This window comes from Dendrobates tinctorius, unplaced genomic scaffold (genome assembly GCF_039654945.1).
Source record: "Dendrobates tinctorius isolate UK_male_01 unplaced genomic scaffold, ASM3965494v1 ptg000116l, whole genome shotgun sequence".
Lineage (NCBI taxonomy): Eukaryota > Metazoa > Chordata > Amphibia > Anura > Dendrobatidae > Dendrobates > Dendrobates tinctorius.
The window spans coordinates 935,695-952,823 of NW_027361784.1; the positions used below are offsets into that span (position 1 = coordinate 935,695).

Consider the following 17,129-nt stretch of genomic DNA (forward strand, 5'->3'; position numbering starts at 1 on the left):
AATCAGTGCGTTATCCTCTGTGTGATCAGGACATCATGAGGTGGGTTTCAGCCTCTGGATGTACAGTATGAAGCTATATAGGAATCTGTTGTTATATTGTTTATAGCCAGATGATTATTAAGTACTTTCTTTATATCTATGGCTCTATCTTAAATAGTTTTGTTTTTGGGTCATTATTGATTGAGGACCATATTTCACCAGTAGTTCCCGGCCAACCACGCTTCTACTAGGAAGCCAATGAAGAAAGGGGACTAAAATCAGGTAGGGTGAATCGACCATTTTAATGGATGGGGTCATGAGAACTTCTTCAAGAATCCCCTTTGCATGAGGTCTACAACCTTTCTAAGAGGAATTTAAGGGATTAGATTAGATGATAAAAAAACAAGATGGCTTTTCCCCCCAAAAAAAATAAAGCTACTCTTGTCCATGGGCTGTGTGTGGTATCACACTTGCTAGGAAGCAGTCGGATAATTCCTGTGAACCAAGGATCAGGTCTTGCTGGCACAGGGGTAATCTTTGCTGTGGGTCCCCCCTCTTCTCTATACACCCCTGATAATTACAGATTTAGGCACGCCAGGTATTAGTAATCACTGGCTGTTCCCTGAACATTAGTCGTATTTTTTATTCTGTGATCGTTATACGTAAAAAAAAAAAAACTGGTTCAGACCTGCCATAATGAAGCATTCCCTTTCATAATGACCTCTGTCTTATCATTCATCAAACACAAGACCATAAAACCCAAGAAGGGGGCAGCTCTGCCAAATATAAAGGGTCCGAATTTTCATTTTTTTTTTTTTTTTATGTCAATTTTTCTTTTTTTTTTTTCTTGTGTTAGTTATTGACTTTTTTTTTTCAAAATGACACACGGGATTCAAGGATTTGGTGCAAAATGTAAAATGCTCTTCATTTTTGTCTTTTATCTTTTGTGCTCTTTTTTTTTTTTTCTCAAAGGAAAAAGTCGCAAATTCTGCTAAAAAATATTGCAAATGTTGAAAAATAATTTCAGATGTACATAACATGACTCCTAAGTTAGACTGGAGTACATTTATGACAATATTTTCGTAACGATGGTGACTCATGATAAAAAAGAACTCTGAACTCTTTTTCAGATTCAATTTTGGGTTCAATTTTGACCAAATTTATATGCGATGCATCGAAAATACCCCAAAGATTAATTTATTAAATTATCCTCTCCTATCCAACCCCTGCCCCACACCGGTTCCTCTGCCATTGCTCCCTGTGCGTTCCTCTGGTCTTCTGACTTCTGGTTTCCCAGTCTGATTTGGATTCACTCAGTCTCATTTTGGGGCAATGTACTTCATGGACAAAATGGGGAAATGTGGTGGCAGAACGGCAAAATTAGCTGGATTCACGTGAATCAAATCTCGAAAAATTTGAAAAATTGTGCTAATTTCTAAGGTTTTCTTTTTTTGATCATCTGTACTCTGTTAGAAGTACAGTACATGTTTTAAAATCTACGTACTTGGACGACTAAACCTGGCCATACACATTAGAATCCCACCAAGGACAACATCTGCAAGGCGTTTGTACGTTCTCCCCGTGTTTGCGTGGGTTTCCTCTGGGTACTCCAGTTTCCTCCCACATTCCAAAGACATACCGATAGGGAATTTAGATAGTGAGCCCCATCGGGGACAGTGATGATAATGTGTGCAAACTGTAAAGCGCTGCGGAATATGTTAGCGCTATATAAAAAAAAAAGATTATTATTATTATGTCGGCTGAACCTGACAATATCGACAGGTTTTGACGACGGTCTAATGATATGGGAATGCTGGCCAAATGATGGTCTGGAGAGAAGTCAATCAGGCGTGTCAGATTGCGTACTGTTGATTGCACTGTTCTTCCTGAGATAAGGAACCAGCCAACATATCAGTCGGCGGTTCTTATAGAGTACACAGGAACGTTCTGCTGAACGATTGCTCCTGTGTATGGGAGAGTCGGCTGAGATGGATGTCAGCTGAACGATCCTTTGGCTGTCAGCCATCTGATGTGTATGTCTCGCTTAAGAAGCCAAAACCTAAGGGACGTGCTCACATTATTGTGGGTCACCAGGAGGGAGGAGGACACCAGGGGACCGGCAAGAAGAGGAGCTCAATAATGACTTGCATGATGTGCTTAGGTAGGACAGAGACAGACACAGAGCAAGGACATCACTGACTCTTTAGTCTTTGTCTATGACGGTGACAATAAAGCGAATAAATGAAGATGAGGAGAATCTTGGTGATTTGGGCATTATAGTGAAGTCTCAGTGCACAGATTGCAGCTCTGCATTTAAGAAGACAGGGTTACTTTATAGGTTAATGGCGCCTGTTTTCCAGGGCGCTCCTCCCTGTCCCGGCTATGCAGGATTATTATTATGTAAATACCAGATCTCGTGTTTACCCAACACAGACGCACAACTCACTGATGTTATGTTTAATTTCCACCACTTTGTGCTCCTGAGGAAGACATTACCCTGCTGTGAGTCAGAATAACAAAGGGACTTTCTTAAAGGGGCTCTGTGTAGACCGAAGTTACAGTACAAGGGTTCCATAGAGCCTCCGACCACCTGATTTTTTTGGAAACCCAGGCGCTGAGCACTGTCATCTGGGCATTGCACTTTGGAGGAGTATTATCAGGACACTATTTGCATACCTCTACACTTTGAAAGTTAGGAAAGAGGGATAAGTATTGGGAGTGCGTGTATAGTTTTACCCTAAACCTGCCATGCAATTTTTGTGCACCCACACAGAACAAATGTATTAGTAAAGCCTCTTAGTGTTCCCTCACAGTAAAATGCTCTCCTTGCAGAATGTCACCCCCACATATGTCAAAATATCACCCCATGATATCCCTCCAAAAAAATATAAAACCCCTTGAGTATCCTACACCCAGTAAGTTGTCCCCACTCACACACACTGATGCCCCCCACACTGCAGGAGGCCTCCTGAGTGCCCACAAATATTGTCCCCTTTACACAGAATGATGCCGCCAGCCCCATACAAAGTATGATGCTCCACACACGTCCCATCCTTGTAGTGCGCTGGGTAAGTAAAACTAAAAATGCTCCTCTAACCCTGTTCCCATGATGAGCTTTGAGTTTTGGGTGGCTCGGGGGCAAGAGGAACAATGTAGTTAATAAGGTTGTCCCACCTGCTGGCCAAGACTCGACAGCTCAGGCAGAATGGTGGAGTAGGGAGTTGGACGCTCTCTTCTCCATCATTGTATCTCCACCTTCAAAAGATAGATCTAGTTGAATTTCGAAAATACAGACTACCTCCCCTCCCTGCAAACCGGAGATCAAATCTGGGAATGTCCCACTTGATCCGGAATGTTTAGAATGTATGTGTGGCATCGCTACGGAAGCACTTTATACCTCTGATATCTGGGTATTGTGGTGGAATTATTTTGTGCATTGAATGGTGGTATTTTTTTGGATATTGCTCAGTATGACTTGCCTAGGGGACTTCACATACCATAATGTTGACCAGGTTCTATGGATTTAAGAACTGAGCATGTGCCGCTTTCGAAATGAGTAAAGTTCTAACGCCAGGGTCACACCACCGTTTTCTCTCATCCGAGAGTATTGGACTGATCTTGCTAACCACTCTCTATAGTTTCCCCTACAGCTTTCAGTTCCTGGTGTATGTTATGCCACCTTCAGTATTTGGTCAGTATTTTCCATCAGTATGAATAGACAAAATCAGGAGTAGATGAAAAATGCAGAAGTGGTGACGTGTTTCTAATATACTTTTCCTCTGATTGCTCCTCTCCTGGTATACTGATAGTGTGAATGAGGTCTCACATGCAGTCTGATTGTGCAGACACACACAATTTAGGAGAATGAGGACCATTTGTGGTCAGTTTGCAGGAGGAATAACAGAGGATGGGCACAACGAAGAGTTGTGTATGAAACATGTTAGGAATGGTCACAAGTTTTCTTTAAAAGAAAACCATGTAGTATTGAGGGCAGTTGTATATGTGACCACGGCTGAAGCATAATATACGTAGATGGTAAGAAAATCATGCGCAATTCTTTGTATTTTATTGAACATGTCGGGATAAAGTATAAACTGTCTGGGAAATGTAAGAGACGCTGAATAACTAACTGGAATATGAAGCTCATATTCTCTCTCTGTATGTATGAGGATGAGATCTGCTCTCTATTATGGGCATTTCTGCCATTGGGAAATGCATGGAGCATATAGATCGATTTTGCATTTCAAAGAAGAGCTATTGAGATGACAGGACGCCCGGAATCATCATTTGCATTTTCAGTTTACTTGGCTGTTATGGTAATGAGATAAACAATAAATGCATTATGCCTGCCTAATATTCAGATTAGTTATGGTTAAGGAATTTCCTAAGGTTACAGATTTAATTATAATGATATATCCCCTTCATACTGTATGTCACCCACCCCACTGTACACACTGTACTTCGTTCAGAGAAGCTGACACAGTATTAAAGGCTGCATCAATAAAGCATATTATACTTCAAGGGAAGCGGTCGTCAGAAAATAATTGTTTAAATCAGGTTTGTGTGTTTTTAAATACATTTTTTTAATATTTTTTTTTACGCTTTCCATATTACTATAGTTACAAAAAAAATCTGAAATTTTGCATTTTTTACACCAGCCACTAGGCCTTATAATAAAGTCACACTTCCTACCTGTACTGAAGACTTTTCAGCAGTCTCATTATCATCACAGACAGGATTGCTATGAAAAGTGACATCTATCTAATCTATGTTGTAGATGACACAAAATCCACCATTCAAAATAGGTGATGGTCACTACACACCTATATACCTTCCTTCACAATTACCTTTTCTCCAGATCTGTTCATACCTTGAAAGTTCTCCTGTAGAAAGTCAATGAATCAGTCTGTCACAGCTTATGCACACAAGGCTTTCTGTGCAGAGCAGAAAGTATAAACTTAAAGAATGTATAAAAATGAAATTTAAACTACATATTTTCTTTAAAAGGTGAAAGATATATATATATATATATATATATATATATATATATATATATATATATATATATATATACATACTATATAATCGTCTAATTCTGTCTGTCTGTCTGTAATGGAAATCCCGCGTCGAAGGACGCACGCCACCGCTACCGTCGGGAGATCTGCAGCGCTAGCCGCTGATCTCCTGACGGTTGCCGCGGGTCATCTCCAGCCGCACTGACATCAGCGGCGACGCAGCCGGGAGATGACTGGCGCTAGCCGGTACCCAGGGTCCGGAGGAGAGGAGACTCCTCCGGACCCTGGGTACCCTAAACCTGTAAAAAATAGAATTAAAATAAAAAATAGTGATATACTCACCTTCCAACGGCCCCCGGACTCTTTCCCTCCTCTCACCACGCGCACGGCTTTAATTTTTTTTTCTTTTTTACATTCTATCTTTTACTATTGATGCCGCATAGGCAGCGTCAATAGTAAAAAGTTGATCACAATTGTCATACACTATGCTTGACAAGTGTGACCAACCTGTCAATCACATTCCAAGCGATGCTACAAATCGCTTGGAGTGCGCTTGAATTCCGCACGCGAAAATCGCGTGAAAAACGCATGTTTTCCGTGGGAAAATGCATGCGAATTGGCCATATTCTAGAATAGCCGATGCGTTAGAATCGGGCCACCATCTAGTGTGTGTGTGTGTGTATATATATATATATATATATATATATATATATATATATATATATATATATGTGTGTATATATATATATCTACTTTCATTTTTAGAAAGTTTCATTTGAGAACCCCCAGTGCTGGGATATGCAAACGAGATGTCATCAGGGGTCAGAGGCTGCGGTCAGTGCCACAGCCTCTGCCCTTTTCATGAAAGGAAGTGTCGTCAGTAACATCCGTTTCAAGGGCTGGGCTAGTTCTCTGTTCAGCCTGCATCAGTTGTCAGTTCCATCCCATGCTCAGTACAAGCACGTTTCTTATTATGCACACTATATTTCCTAATGCACAGTGACAGTGCGCTCCTTCGTCGGCTCTGATGACAAGGTATAATCCAGCAATAGAGCGCACTGTCAGTGTGCATTGTAAGGTGATAACCCGGTGAGCGGAGAAAGCAGAGACCATCTCTGTCCCGAAAGTGAAAATGATAAAATTAATGAATCCTTGAGAAGTTAAATATTCATTTTTGGGGTTTTGTGTTGAAATTATGGCCAGTTTGCCTTTGCTTTTTGTTTTGTTCTAATACACACAATGGAAATAAACATGTGTATAGCAAAACATGTAATTGCAATAATTTTCTGGGAGAAATACTTCAGTCTCGGAAACAATTTCAAGGGTGCCAACACTTTCGGCCACGACTGTATCATATGTAGCAAACAAAGTTGTAGTGCTATAGCAGGTAAGCATGAAATATAGGGTTACAGAGTACAACTTTGTTTATGTATAGAGATGGATACTCTTAGTTGTACACACTAGTCTTCTGTTTGGAAGTGACAGTCTTTTGATATTTGCATAATATGTATTTCATGATCCTGCCCTGGGTAGTTGCCAGTGTTGCCCCATTATTGGTGGCATTATAGAACTTTCTAGCTCTGCTAGTTCTGCAGATGGCAGATGAGGTAGGGCTGAAGTATTTGCAGGTAGATCCAAGGATACTTGAGATTCACCGATTGTTATTCCTGCAAAGAAACAACGACTGGCACAGACTTCATGCCAAGACATTATTAAAAAGTATTATGATGATTTTGTTTGCTTTTAATATAAAGAAGTTTGCATTTGCTCCAGTGCTGGCAGATCACAGGTTTTGTGCCGAGTTGGTTGCCAGGGTGTGGTACAAGGTAAAAGTTTCAATAAATGAGTGTAAACACCCGCCAGAGTTATTAGCATTGCTGTAAAACTGAAAGCTTACAGCTCCTGAGCGACTTTTTATAGACCTAGTTTTAGTAGTGTTCCCATAAAAGTGCACTCATGTCACAAGAGCTAAAGGGCAAAGCTGCCACCATGTTCTACTAGAATCCAGATGACCTGTATACAGTATTGTATGCAATGTGTGTACGCGCGTATTCAGTGGACATTAAAAAAAAAAGTCTACACACCCTTGTTAAAATGCAAATTTTGATTATGAAAAAATCATTTCAGACCTTTGTCCAACTTTAGGGTATGTGCACACGTTGCGGATTGCTGTGCGGAATCTGCACCTCTTGGCAGAATCCGCAGGACAAAATCTGCACTTTTTTATGCGGATTTCCTGCGGATTTATTGCGGATTGGCATGCGTTTTTACACCTGCGGATTTCTATAATGAAATGGGTGTAAAAACGCCGTGGAATCTGAACAAAGAATTGACATGCTGCGGAAATTGAACCGCTGCGGATTCTGTGCAGAATTTTCCGCAGCATCTGCACAGCAATTTTTTTTCCCATAGGTTATCATTGTACTGTAAATCAATTGCGGATCTGCAGCGGCAAATCCGCAACGTGTGCATATACCCTTAACGCCACCCATAATTTGTACAAATCCATTGAGAAACTAACTGAAATAATTTTGAAGGGAAAAAAAAAAGAAAACAAAATAATGTGGTTGCATAAGATTTAACACAATTGTGAATGTGGCCGTATAAAAAATTAACCAATCATATATAAACTGTGTCAGTAGGATTTTCCTGTTATTTTCTTAGTTGCATTTTACAGTAAAAGCCATGGTCTCTGTAAACAGCGTACAACATAGCAAAGGGATCTCATTGTTGAAAGTTGTGAGAGTGTAAAAGGGTACAATTTTTTTTCTAAGGCAATAGATATACCATGCAATACAGTGAAATTGATCATTAATTATATTTTGCATAGTGGTGAAATTATCTAAAACTGGATGTCCTTCAAAAACTTGTGAAAAAAAGCAAGAAGTAAATTGGTCCAGGAGTCTGCCAACAGGTCTACAGCAACACTAAAGGAGCTGCAAGAATTTCTGGAATGTACTGGAAGTGTACTGCACATGACAACAATCTTCCATATTTTTCATATGTCTTGTCTGTGGGGTAGAGTTGTAAGGTGGAAACTTTTTTTTTTTTATTATGAAAAACAGCCAAGCCTGGCTATGTTTTTCCAAACCTTACATCAAGTCAGTCAAAAGCATGTGGAAAAACATGTTATGGTCTCATGACACCAAGATTGAACTTTTTGGTCATAATTCCAAAAGGTATGTTTAGCGAAACGCTAACAGTGCACATTACGAAAAGAACACCATACCCACAGTGAAGCATGGTGGAGGCAGCATTATGCCTTGAGGCTGTTTTTTGGCAGCTGGATCTGGGGCTTTAGTGAAGGTGGAGAGAATTATGAACCGTTCCAAAAATCAGTCGATTTTGAACAAAATCTTCAGGCTGCTTTGAAAAATCTGAAGATGAATTTCATCTTTCAGCATGACAAGGACCCTAATCATACCTCCAGAAGAAGATCAAAGTTTTGGAATAGCCCAATCAGATTCCAGACCTGAATCCAATTGAAAATCTATGGGTGGCCTGTAGAAGGCGCTATACACAGGAAATGCTCTCACAGTCTGACAAATTTGGAGCTACTGCAAGGAAGAGGGGGCAACAATTGCCAATTCTGGATATGCCATGCAAATAGGCTCTGACCCAAAAGGAATGAATTCTGTCATAATTTCAAACATTACATCAACAAAGTATTAGTTTAAGGTTGTGTAAATTTATGCACCCACATTATTTTAGCGCTTTGAAATTTTTTTAGGTGGAACTGTATAATGGGTGACATTAAACAAGGGGAAAATCTTATGAATGGGTCACCGAGGAGGAGAGCAGGCCCAGGCTAAGCCACAGAAAACCAGAGTGGTTGGTAACTAAGCGGATTGCAGACCCCTGTTCCTATCCACACAACTAGCAGTAGCCGTGGAGCGTGCCTACGATGATCCTAGACGCCTCGGCTCAGCCGGAGAGCTAACTAAGCTTAAAGCAAAAAAGAGGAAATCTAACCTGCCCCAGAGCAGACCCCAAAGGATTACATAGCCCCCAAACATATATTGTCGGTGAGACAAGATGAAAACCTAAACGCAGGCAGGAAAATAGACTGAGCAAACGATGGGGCCCACATTGACTAGACAGGACAGGTAAGGAAAGACACTGTCTGCAATCACGCAAAAATCCCTGCAAAAAGTCCAACATGTCTGATGCACAAAAACACTGAAGTCACACGACTTCGCCCCCCCCACTATATCAGCACTCTGGTATATTCTGAAAGCAGAGCAAAAAGAGACCAATATAAAAGGGGACAAAACAAACTGGCACAAGCAGTAACATATGGGCGGTGATTCAGCACAGCCCCAGCCAGAGCTGGCTGACCCGCACAAAGCAGAGATAAACAAAACCAGATCAAATTCAACAAAACAACAAATTAACCACTTAGCTGAACATGCAGGGAAAGAGCAGGAGACATCAGACCTCAGGAGGCACAGGAAGAAAATCACCAGCAGGGATAAAGGGAGTCGGCTGTCTTAAATCCCAATCTGAAACCCCAGATCGCCAATCGTCATCCTCATTATCAGGTGGCAAGCCTCTGTCAATCAGATCAGCTCCACTACCTCCAGTAACCACCAGAGGGAGGCCATAAAGCGAATTCACAACAGGACAAGTTCTGAAATAATTCTTCTTGGTATGATTTTTGTACATGACCAAAACCTGGCATTTTAACAGGGGCGTGTAGACTTTTTATATCCACCATATATGTTCACAGGCCATCTGGAATTTAATAATCTTTGCTTATCCCAAAATTGGATACCGTGTCATATCATAGATTATGGATGAAGTGCCCAAAAATAAGACCATGCTGCAGACAAAGATCGCTACATATTATTATATAATTGCCTTGTAATGTTTTCATTTCCTGGTCTGTCCAGATGTCACCGTATCCCAGAATTCCAAGCGGAGGAAGTTCACCGACCGCCATATTGGGACACCCAAGTGATGGGTGTCTCAATATGGAAACTGCTGCTGGTACCAACCTATTGCGCGGTACCACCAGCGGAACACCGTCGCACCACACACACACACACACTCTCACACACTCATACACACACTATACGCCGTATGCACCACACACTCGCACGCACACGCATACACTCACGCAGCCTCTTGTGCGGTACCACCAGCCGAACACCGTCACGAACACGCTGCCACCGAGATCAGCCGAATGATTCACTGACTGCAACCATCTTTGTACAGGAGGAGTGCATGTGCAGTTTTCCTCCTGGGCAGAGGAGGAAGCAAAAGACAATACTGACATTACAGCAGGAGATCACAGAGGATTCATTTTGTGAGGTAAAATACTTCACTGATTGTTTTTAAACAATATTTTACCTCACAAAATGTATCCTCTGGGCCCACTAGGTCTGTCACTGATAAAACTGGAGTCGACCCTGAGAGCAACCAACAATAAGTAATTGCAAGCTCATTGTCTTAATGGGGACTTGGCCATTTCTTTAGCTTATTTTATTCCTGCTGCTAACCTGAGAATGCCCCTTTTTTTCTTAAATCCGCCATATGATTCCAGAGATCCAGAGATATGGACATGCAGAAGACTCCCATGCCTGTCATTCCGATACGGTACGACTTCTGCTACACACAGCAGGGCTCTGAAGCACTGCGATGAAAAGCACAAGCGATCGGATGATCACAGCTTCAAGTCTCCTAAGGGGACTATTAAATAGAGTAAAAAAAAAGCTTTTAAAAATTTGAAAAATAAAAAGAATACAAAAGTTCTATCCACAACACTTTTGACCCATTGAAAATAAATACAAAAAAATAAATAAAATACACATTTGGTATCGTTGCGCTCAGAAATGTCTGATTTATCAAAACATTAAAATAAATTAATCCGATTTAGAAAAAAAAAATCCAAAAGTTTTTTTGGCCTCTGCAACATTGCAATAAAAGGCCATCAAAACATCGTATCTACTCCAAAATGGTATCAACAAAAACGTCAGCTCAGGGTGCAAAAAAAAAAAAACCCCTCGCCTGGCCCCAAAGAAAAACGTAAATGTTACGGGTCTCAGAAAATGACGATAAATGCAAAAACTTTTTTTCATACAAATTGTTTCTTTTGTTTTCACAACTTAAAAAAATGCATCTTTGGTATCTGCGTACTCGTACTGACCTGGGGAATTATATCGCCAGATCAGGCTTTACCATATAGTGATCATGGTAAATAAAATACCCCCAAAACATTGTGAAATTGCCCTTTTTTTTTGCAAAAAACATGGTATACTCGGGGGAGCAGAGGGATAAAATAAGGGACAAAAACTGTCCACTTTTGACCTAAAGCCTCCTTAAGGGGTTAACGCATGTAACATGACATTGGTGTGCATATATGTGTATATATAAATATATATATATATATATATATATATGTATATAGTCATGTCCTCACTAAATGAACCAGATTCATGTAGCTTAACAAGCAGCTAAACCGCTATACCGGGGGTCCAATAAGGGAGACTGTAGTTGAATCTGTGCTTTATTGAACGTAGGGTATATTGATGTGGTGAAACTACAAACAGAAACATATGAATACAATCAGTACTGGGTTCATAGGAATACTTATACATAACATACATATCTGCACTACTAGCTGACCAAGGGAGCTGTCTAAGCTGGCTAATATGAGATAGGGATTATCTACAGGGAGCATGTTACATAGCAGCGATGCTGACACGGGGGGAGTAGAGAAATGAGATGTTCAGATGAAGCAGGCTTGAAAGAAAATGGAGGACTGGAGGGAAAATGGGCTGAACTAACCATAATCCCTTGCACAGCGTACCAGGGTGCTTTGCAAACCTCCCAGAATGCATTGAGAACGGAGGGAAAGCAAAACGAAACTAAAATAGAATAACACTGCAGTTATTACTTTGGCCACTAGATGGAGCCAAAAACAATGAACATTAGAATCTATGGAATACTGAGCATTATAGATATTCTCAGCAAATCATTGTATATATATTATCAAAATAGACAGTCAAGGATCATGAATTATGTCGGAGACAGAACATATACAGTATATTACACACTATATCAATGTTTCCGCTGAGCCAGGATGTACGATTTGCATTGTCCCACTTCTAACCATTTGCATACGTTTTTCCTCTGCTCTTTCTATAGATCTTCATCACGGTGAATTGCCTCAGCACTGATTTCTCCTCTCAGAAAGGAGTGAAAGGGCTTCCACTCATGATTCAGATCGACACGTATAGCTATAATAACCGCAGCAACCGGCCGATCCACCGGGCCTACTGCCAGATCAAGGTCTTCTGTGACAAGGTAACCCAACAATGGGAATCTCCCGACAGCCCGTACTCCATTATTCTCTTGGATGAACAGGTAATGGCGCCTGCCGGCGACTGACTGCTGCGAGGGGCTTTTTAATGTTTAATGGATGATAATTCTTCAAGCAGATCTGTCCTCCCGTTACAGATCGTAGGAATTCCCAATGCATAAGACAGCAGCAGTGGCTGGATCTCGCCAAAATATATATATATATTATCATTTACGGGATATTGGAACAGAAATTGTTCATTATGTGAAAAATTACAAAATCAAAGATTTTGGAAAATCCTTAAGAGTTCTTTCAAAACAGGAAACTCCTTTATATGGTGGTCACAGGGGTCACTGCACGGGAAATGTGGAGAGTTATTACATGGGGGACATTCAGATGAATGGCGGTCCACGCAATATACCCACTGATCGAGTCCGCAAGCCGTTGCTTGTTGGTAATTCTTCATTCTAGCTCCTAAAAAGTGAGGCCTCGTTGATTTCTTTATGAGCTAATAGGGTATTTATACTGATAGCTACTCAACTATCTTCTCTCCATAGAAACTGATAGGCACCAACCGTCATCTCCTATCTCCGTAATGTGAAAATCTGTAGTCACTGAAGACACATTTTTACTGCCAAATTAAGAAGAAATGAAATGTCACTTCAGTAGGAAAAAGAAGTGAACTATTCTAAGATATATTATAAAAGTGCTCATTTTCATGATTACTAATAAATATTAACACAATAGTTACTCTTTAAAGACATTGTTAATTTGTTAAAATTGGTGACCTGTTCTTAAGAGAGACCAAGCAAAAATCAGAAAATCAGGTTATGTTAAATGTACTTTTATTTTGTCCTTATTTTACTGTCTCTATCATATATACTGTACACAACTAATTTATTTTAGATGGGGACTGTAATGCTTGATTTCTCCTGTGATGGCGCTGCAGGGGTACATTTGCTGCTGGATTCCGCGAAGATTTTAACTAATTTTTTTTAACTAATTGCTGTTTTTGATGGAATAACTGGATAACTTACTTTCTTAAATCTACTTTTTCCTTATTTTATATTTTCAGGGAGCAGAGAGAAAAATCCGAGATGAGGAGCGAAAGCAAAACCGAAAAAAAGGAAAACCTCAGCCTGCGCAAAATCAGTCCATAAATAATTGTAGGTCACAAAATGATGCAAAACTGACTTACTGTCTGACAATAATCAAGATTTAAAAGGAATCTGTCATCAGATTTGTGCTGTCTGAACCATGGGCAGCATGAATCCGGCACTGACTGCGCCATTGAAGCCTGGTATGTTTTACTCTGAAACGGGGACTGAGACTTTGCTGACTAGTCCAACGCAGACTCCAGCGGCTCCTCCTTCACTCCCTCGATCCCTTTGACTCGTCTCTCCCTAGGGACTTGTAAGTCAAATGGAAAGGGGCAACAAGAAGCCGCTGAGGTCTGTACTGGACTAGTCAGCCAAGGAAACACAAGACATACCTAGCTACAATCACAGGTCTCCTTTAAAGAAAATCTCCCCAAAAAATGATGCACTGTATTTAAGAGGTATTCTTACGTTATTTTAGTTAGTCAGCTTGAAAATAAGCAAGTTTTCAATGATCCTTTATGTTACATAGAGCAAAGCTTGTATACTTGAAGCTTGACGACCGGAGCCTGTCCAGTGCGTGCAATAGCTATATTCCAGGAGAGGAGTTGACTCCTAACATACCAGTCAGCTGTCTCCAGCGCATTGATTGCAGTTATTATTGGCTCTCCTCCCTCTCAAAATTTGCTCCGTATTACAGTACCAGCAAAGAAAATGAAATTACATATAAAAAAAAAAATGTCATCCTTATGTTGTGTATGAGATCCAACCAGATAATGTGTGCATTGTAAACTTGCAGCCTGTTAATTCAGGCTATGATTTTACACTGCATATTTCTTTTTTTGTAAAGCCTTGCAGACTTAGGCCTCTTTCACACATCAGTTTTTTGCCTTCAGGCGCGATCCGGCTTTTCTTTGTAAAACCGGATCCGGCAAAATGCAATGCCGGATCCGGTTTTTCCCCATTGACTTGCATTAGTGCCGGATCGTGCCGGATGGCATTGCGTTTCATCCGTTTTTTGGCGGATCCGGCAATGTGACGCGATCCGGCGTCTGGAAAAAACGGCTACTGTAACGTTTTTTGTCTCCGGCGAAAGAGCCGGACACGCCGGATCCGGCGCTTCCAGCTTTTTGCTACAATGAAAGTCTATGGGCGCCGGAGTGCGCCGGATCCAGAAAAAGACGGATCCAGCCACCGGATCCGTTTTTTTTAAGTCTGCGCATGCTCAGATCCAATTGGCCAGCCGCCAGGAACAGAGACGGATCCAGCAAAAAAACGGATCCGTTTCTACAGTTCTCCAAAATTTATGCCGGATCCGTTTTTTCTAAAAAAAAAGCCGGATCCTGCCTGACGGCAAAAAACTGATGTGTGAAAGTAGCCTTACTATCGTTTTGCAGCAAAATCTGTAGCCAATTTTTTTTTTTACACTGATATCGCATCCAGTGTGAAAGTTTCCTAATAATCCCGAGTTTACTGGATGTTCTATGTCTCGCCATCTGATAATCCAGAAATACAATACTCTAATATTACTCTGGTCCCTCAAATGCCAGAGTGATGATCAATTGTATGTGATTTATTTTATTCATCCTTCTGATCCTGTCACCTTGTCCATTCTTATCTAGCATCCGATCCTAAATTATCAGCTTTACCGCTGCAGAAGAAGAGCGATATCACCTTCTTCAAAACAATGTCCGACCTGGACTCCCAGCCCGTCCTCTTCATCCCAGATGTTCATTTTGGAAACTTACAAAGGACCGGGCAGGTATTTGATATCCATAGAAAGTTGTGATGTAATAAGGGCCCCACAGGAGCGAGCAGACATTTTATGCCAAATTACACTTTATATAAATTAGCTTCTCCTAATGATAGTTATTACAAACTGCAAATCTTCTACAGAGACGGACTAGAAATGGCTGGTACCATTGCAGACTTCTGAATCCCCCTCCTCCATTCAAGCATGCACTTGCTCTATGTGAAGGTTATTCCCATTTTAGGCTGCTTTCACATTTGCGTTGCACAGACCTGCGTTAGTCTGCGCATGGCTGCCGCACCTCCTCCTGGTAGCTCCGCCTATAGGCGCATGACGCTGCATGCGACCTGCGCACCCTATCTTTAGCATTGGGTGCGCAGGCCGTGCGCAGGTATGTGTTTTCCGGCACATGCGTCCTTTTGACGGTGCGCCGAGCGCACCAAAATGTAGCACGATGCGTTTGGCGCAGGCCGGCGCACCATCAAAAGGAAGCATGCGTCGGAAAATGCATACCTGCGCATGGCCTGCATACCCAGTGCTAAAGATAGGGTGCGCAGGTCGCATGCAGCGTCATTCGCCCATAGGCAGAGCTAACAGGAGGAGGCATGGCAGGGGCGGAGCTTAGCGGCGGCCGTGCGCAAGTCTGTGCAACGCAAGTGTGAAAGTAGCCTAAGACATTTATGGTATATCCTGTGGATATAGTCTGATAGGTCCTGTTATAGAGAGCACTGGCGGACAAAGACAGAATAGGGCCCCTGTGCAAGAACAATACATGGGCCTCTTGCAGCCCAAGATCTCCTAAAAATGCAAAATTGCATGGACTTTGGAGGTATAAATGGGCCGCCTCACCTCTTGGGCCCCTGTGCGGCTGCACAGGTTGCACCAATGATAAGTCCACCCCTGATAGAAAGAGTTCCATAGGTGGGACCTGCGTCTAACACTTATTTATGGACACCTAGGCACAGATATTTCTATTCACTTCTCTGGGAGTTCCAAACTAGCTGTGCACAAAATTCTCCTCACCCTAATTTGTCATGCGTGTGCAGAGCATGCTCCACCATCTCAAAAATGGGGATTCCCGTGTCCCCCCCGATGACAGCGAGGGGCAAAGTAGTGACCATAGATACACAATAATTCTGTTTTAGGAAAGACAACTTGTCACTAGTGGCCAAATATGTGCAGCTACTTCTGCCACAAGTGGAGAAAGAAAATATTGAATACAATATATGACCCTTTGATGAAGTCCAAGATTACAGTTGAAGACCCTATACTCATAAAGTGGGTCAATATGGCCTGAGCGAAATACACTCTCTTCTACACCTTTTAGAACTCCAAATTAATAAGGTTTGTTTTACAAGCACTTGGGAGATAAATAGAGCACAGCCTTGTTTGGTATACTCAGGACTTCTGGTTTATAAGCACATGTAACCTATTTAAATAGTGTTACAGACAAAGCAAAAATTACCTCCGAACGATGAGCCGATAGGAACTTTAGGGGCATGAATAGGAATGTGAAACTTTGCCGCTCAGTAGTGTTATTTGATCACCATAATGGAGGGATTACAAGACAAGATGAATACCACAATCACAAAACGGAATCTGTACCCTCACAACACACTACATGGTAGCAGCCTCTTCTTACCTCAACACCCTGATAACACGGTGGTATCTCCAGTATTAGACTAGTTAGATAAGATGGACAGCAGTGTGAGCAGTCCCTCCTACCTCAGCACCCCTGATGTCTCCAGTACTAAATCAGGTAGACACGGAGGCTAGCAGTGTAGCAGTGTGAGCAGCCTCTTCTTATCTCAGCACCTCTGGTATAAGATCATAAAGACATGATGGACAGCAGTGTGAGCAGCCTCTTCTTACTTCAGCACTCCTGGTATCTCCATCATTAGATCAGACAGACCGGGTGGACAGCAGTGTGAGCAGCCTCCTTTTTACCTCAGTACTCCTGGTATTTCCATCATTAGATCAGATAG

The 17,129-nt window shown here is 41.5% G+C and overlaps 1 protein-coding gene across 3 annotated transcripts in view; it reads left to right on the plus strand.

Moving 5' to 3' along the window:
* The window catches only part of GRHL2 (grainyhead like transcription factor 2), an 87,442-nt gene that overhangs the window by 54,627 nt on the left and 15,686 nt on the right, over positions 1 to 17,129 (plus strand). For all 3 annotated transcript variants that reach the window (XM_073590074.1, XM_073590073.1, XM_073590075.1), the window contains 3 exons: positions 12,144 to 12,302; positions 13,373 to 13,463; positions 15,017 to 15,156. In XM_073590074.1, the coding sequence (XP_073446175.1) occupies positions 12,144 to 12,302; positions 13,373 to 13,463; positions 15,017 to 15,156 (390 nt within the window). The remainder of the gene's footprint in view (positions 1 to 12,143; positions 12,303 to 13,372; positions 13,464 to 15,016; positions 15,157 to 17,129) is intronic.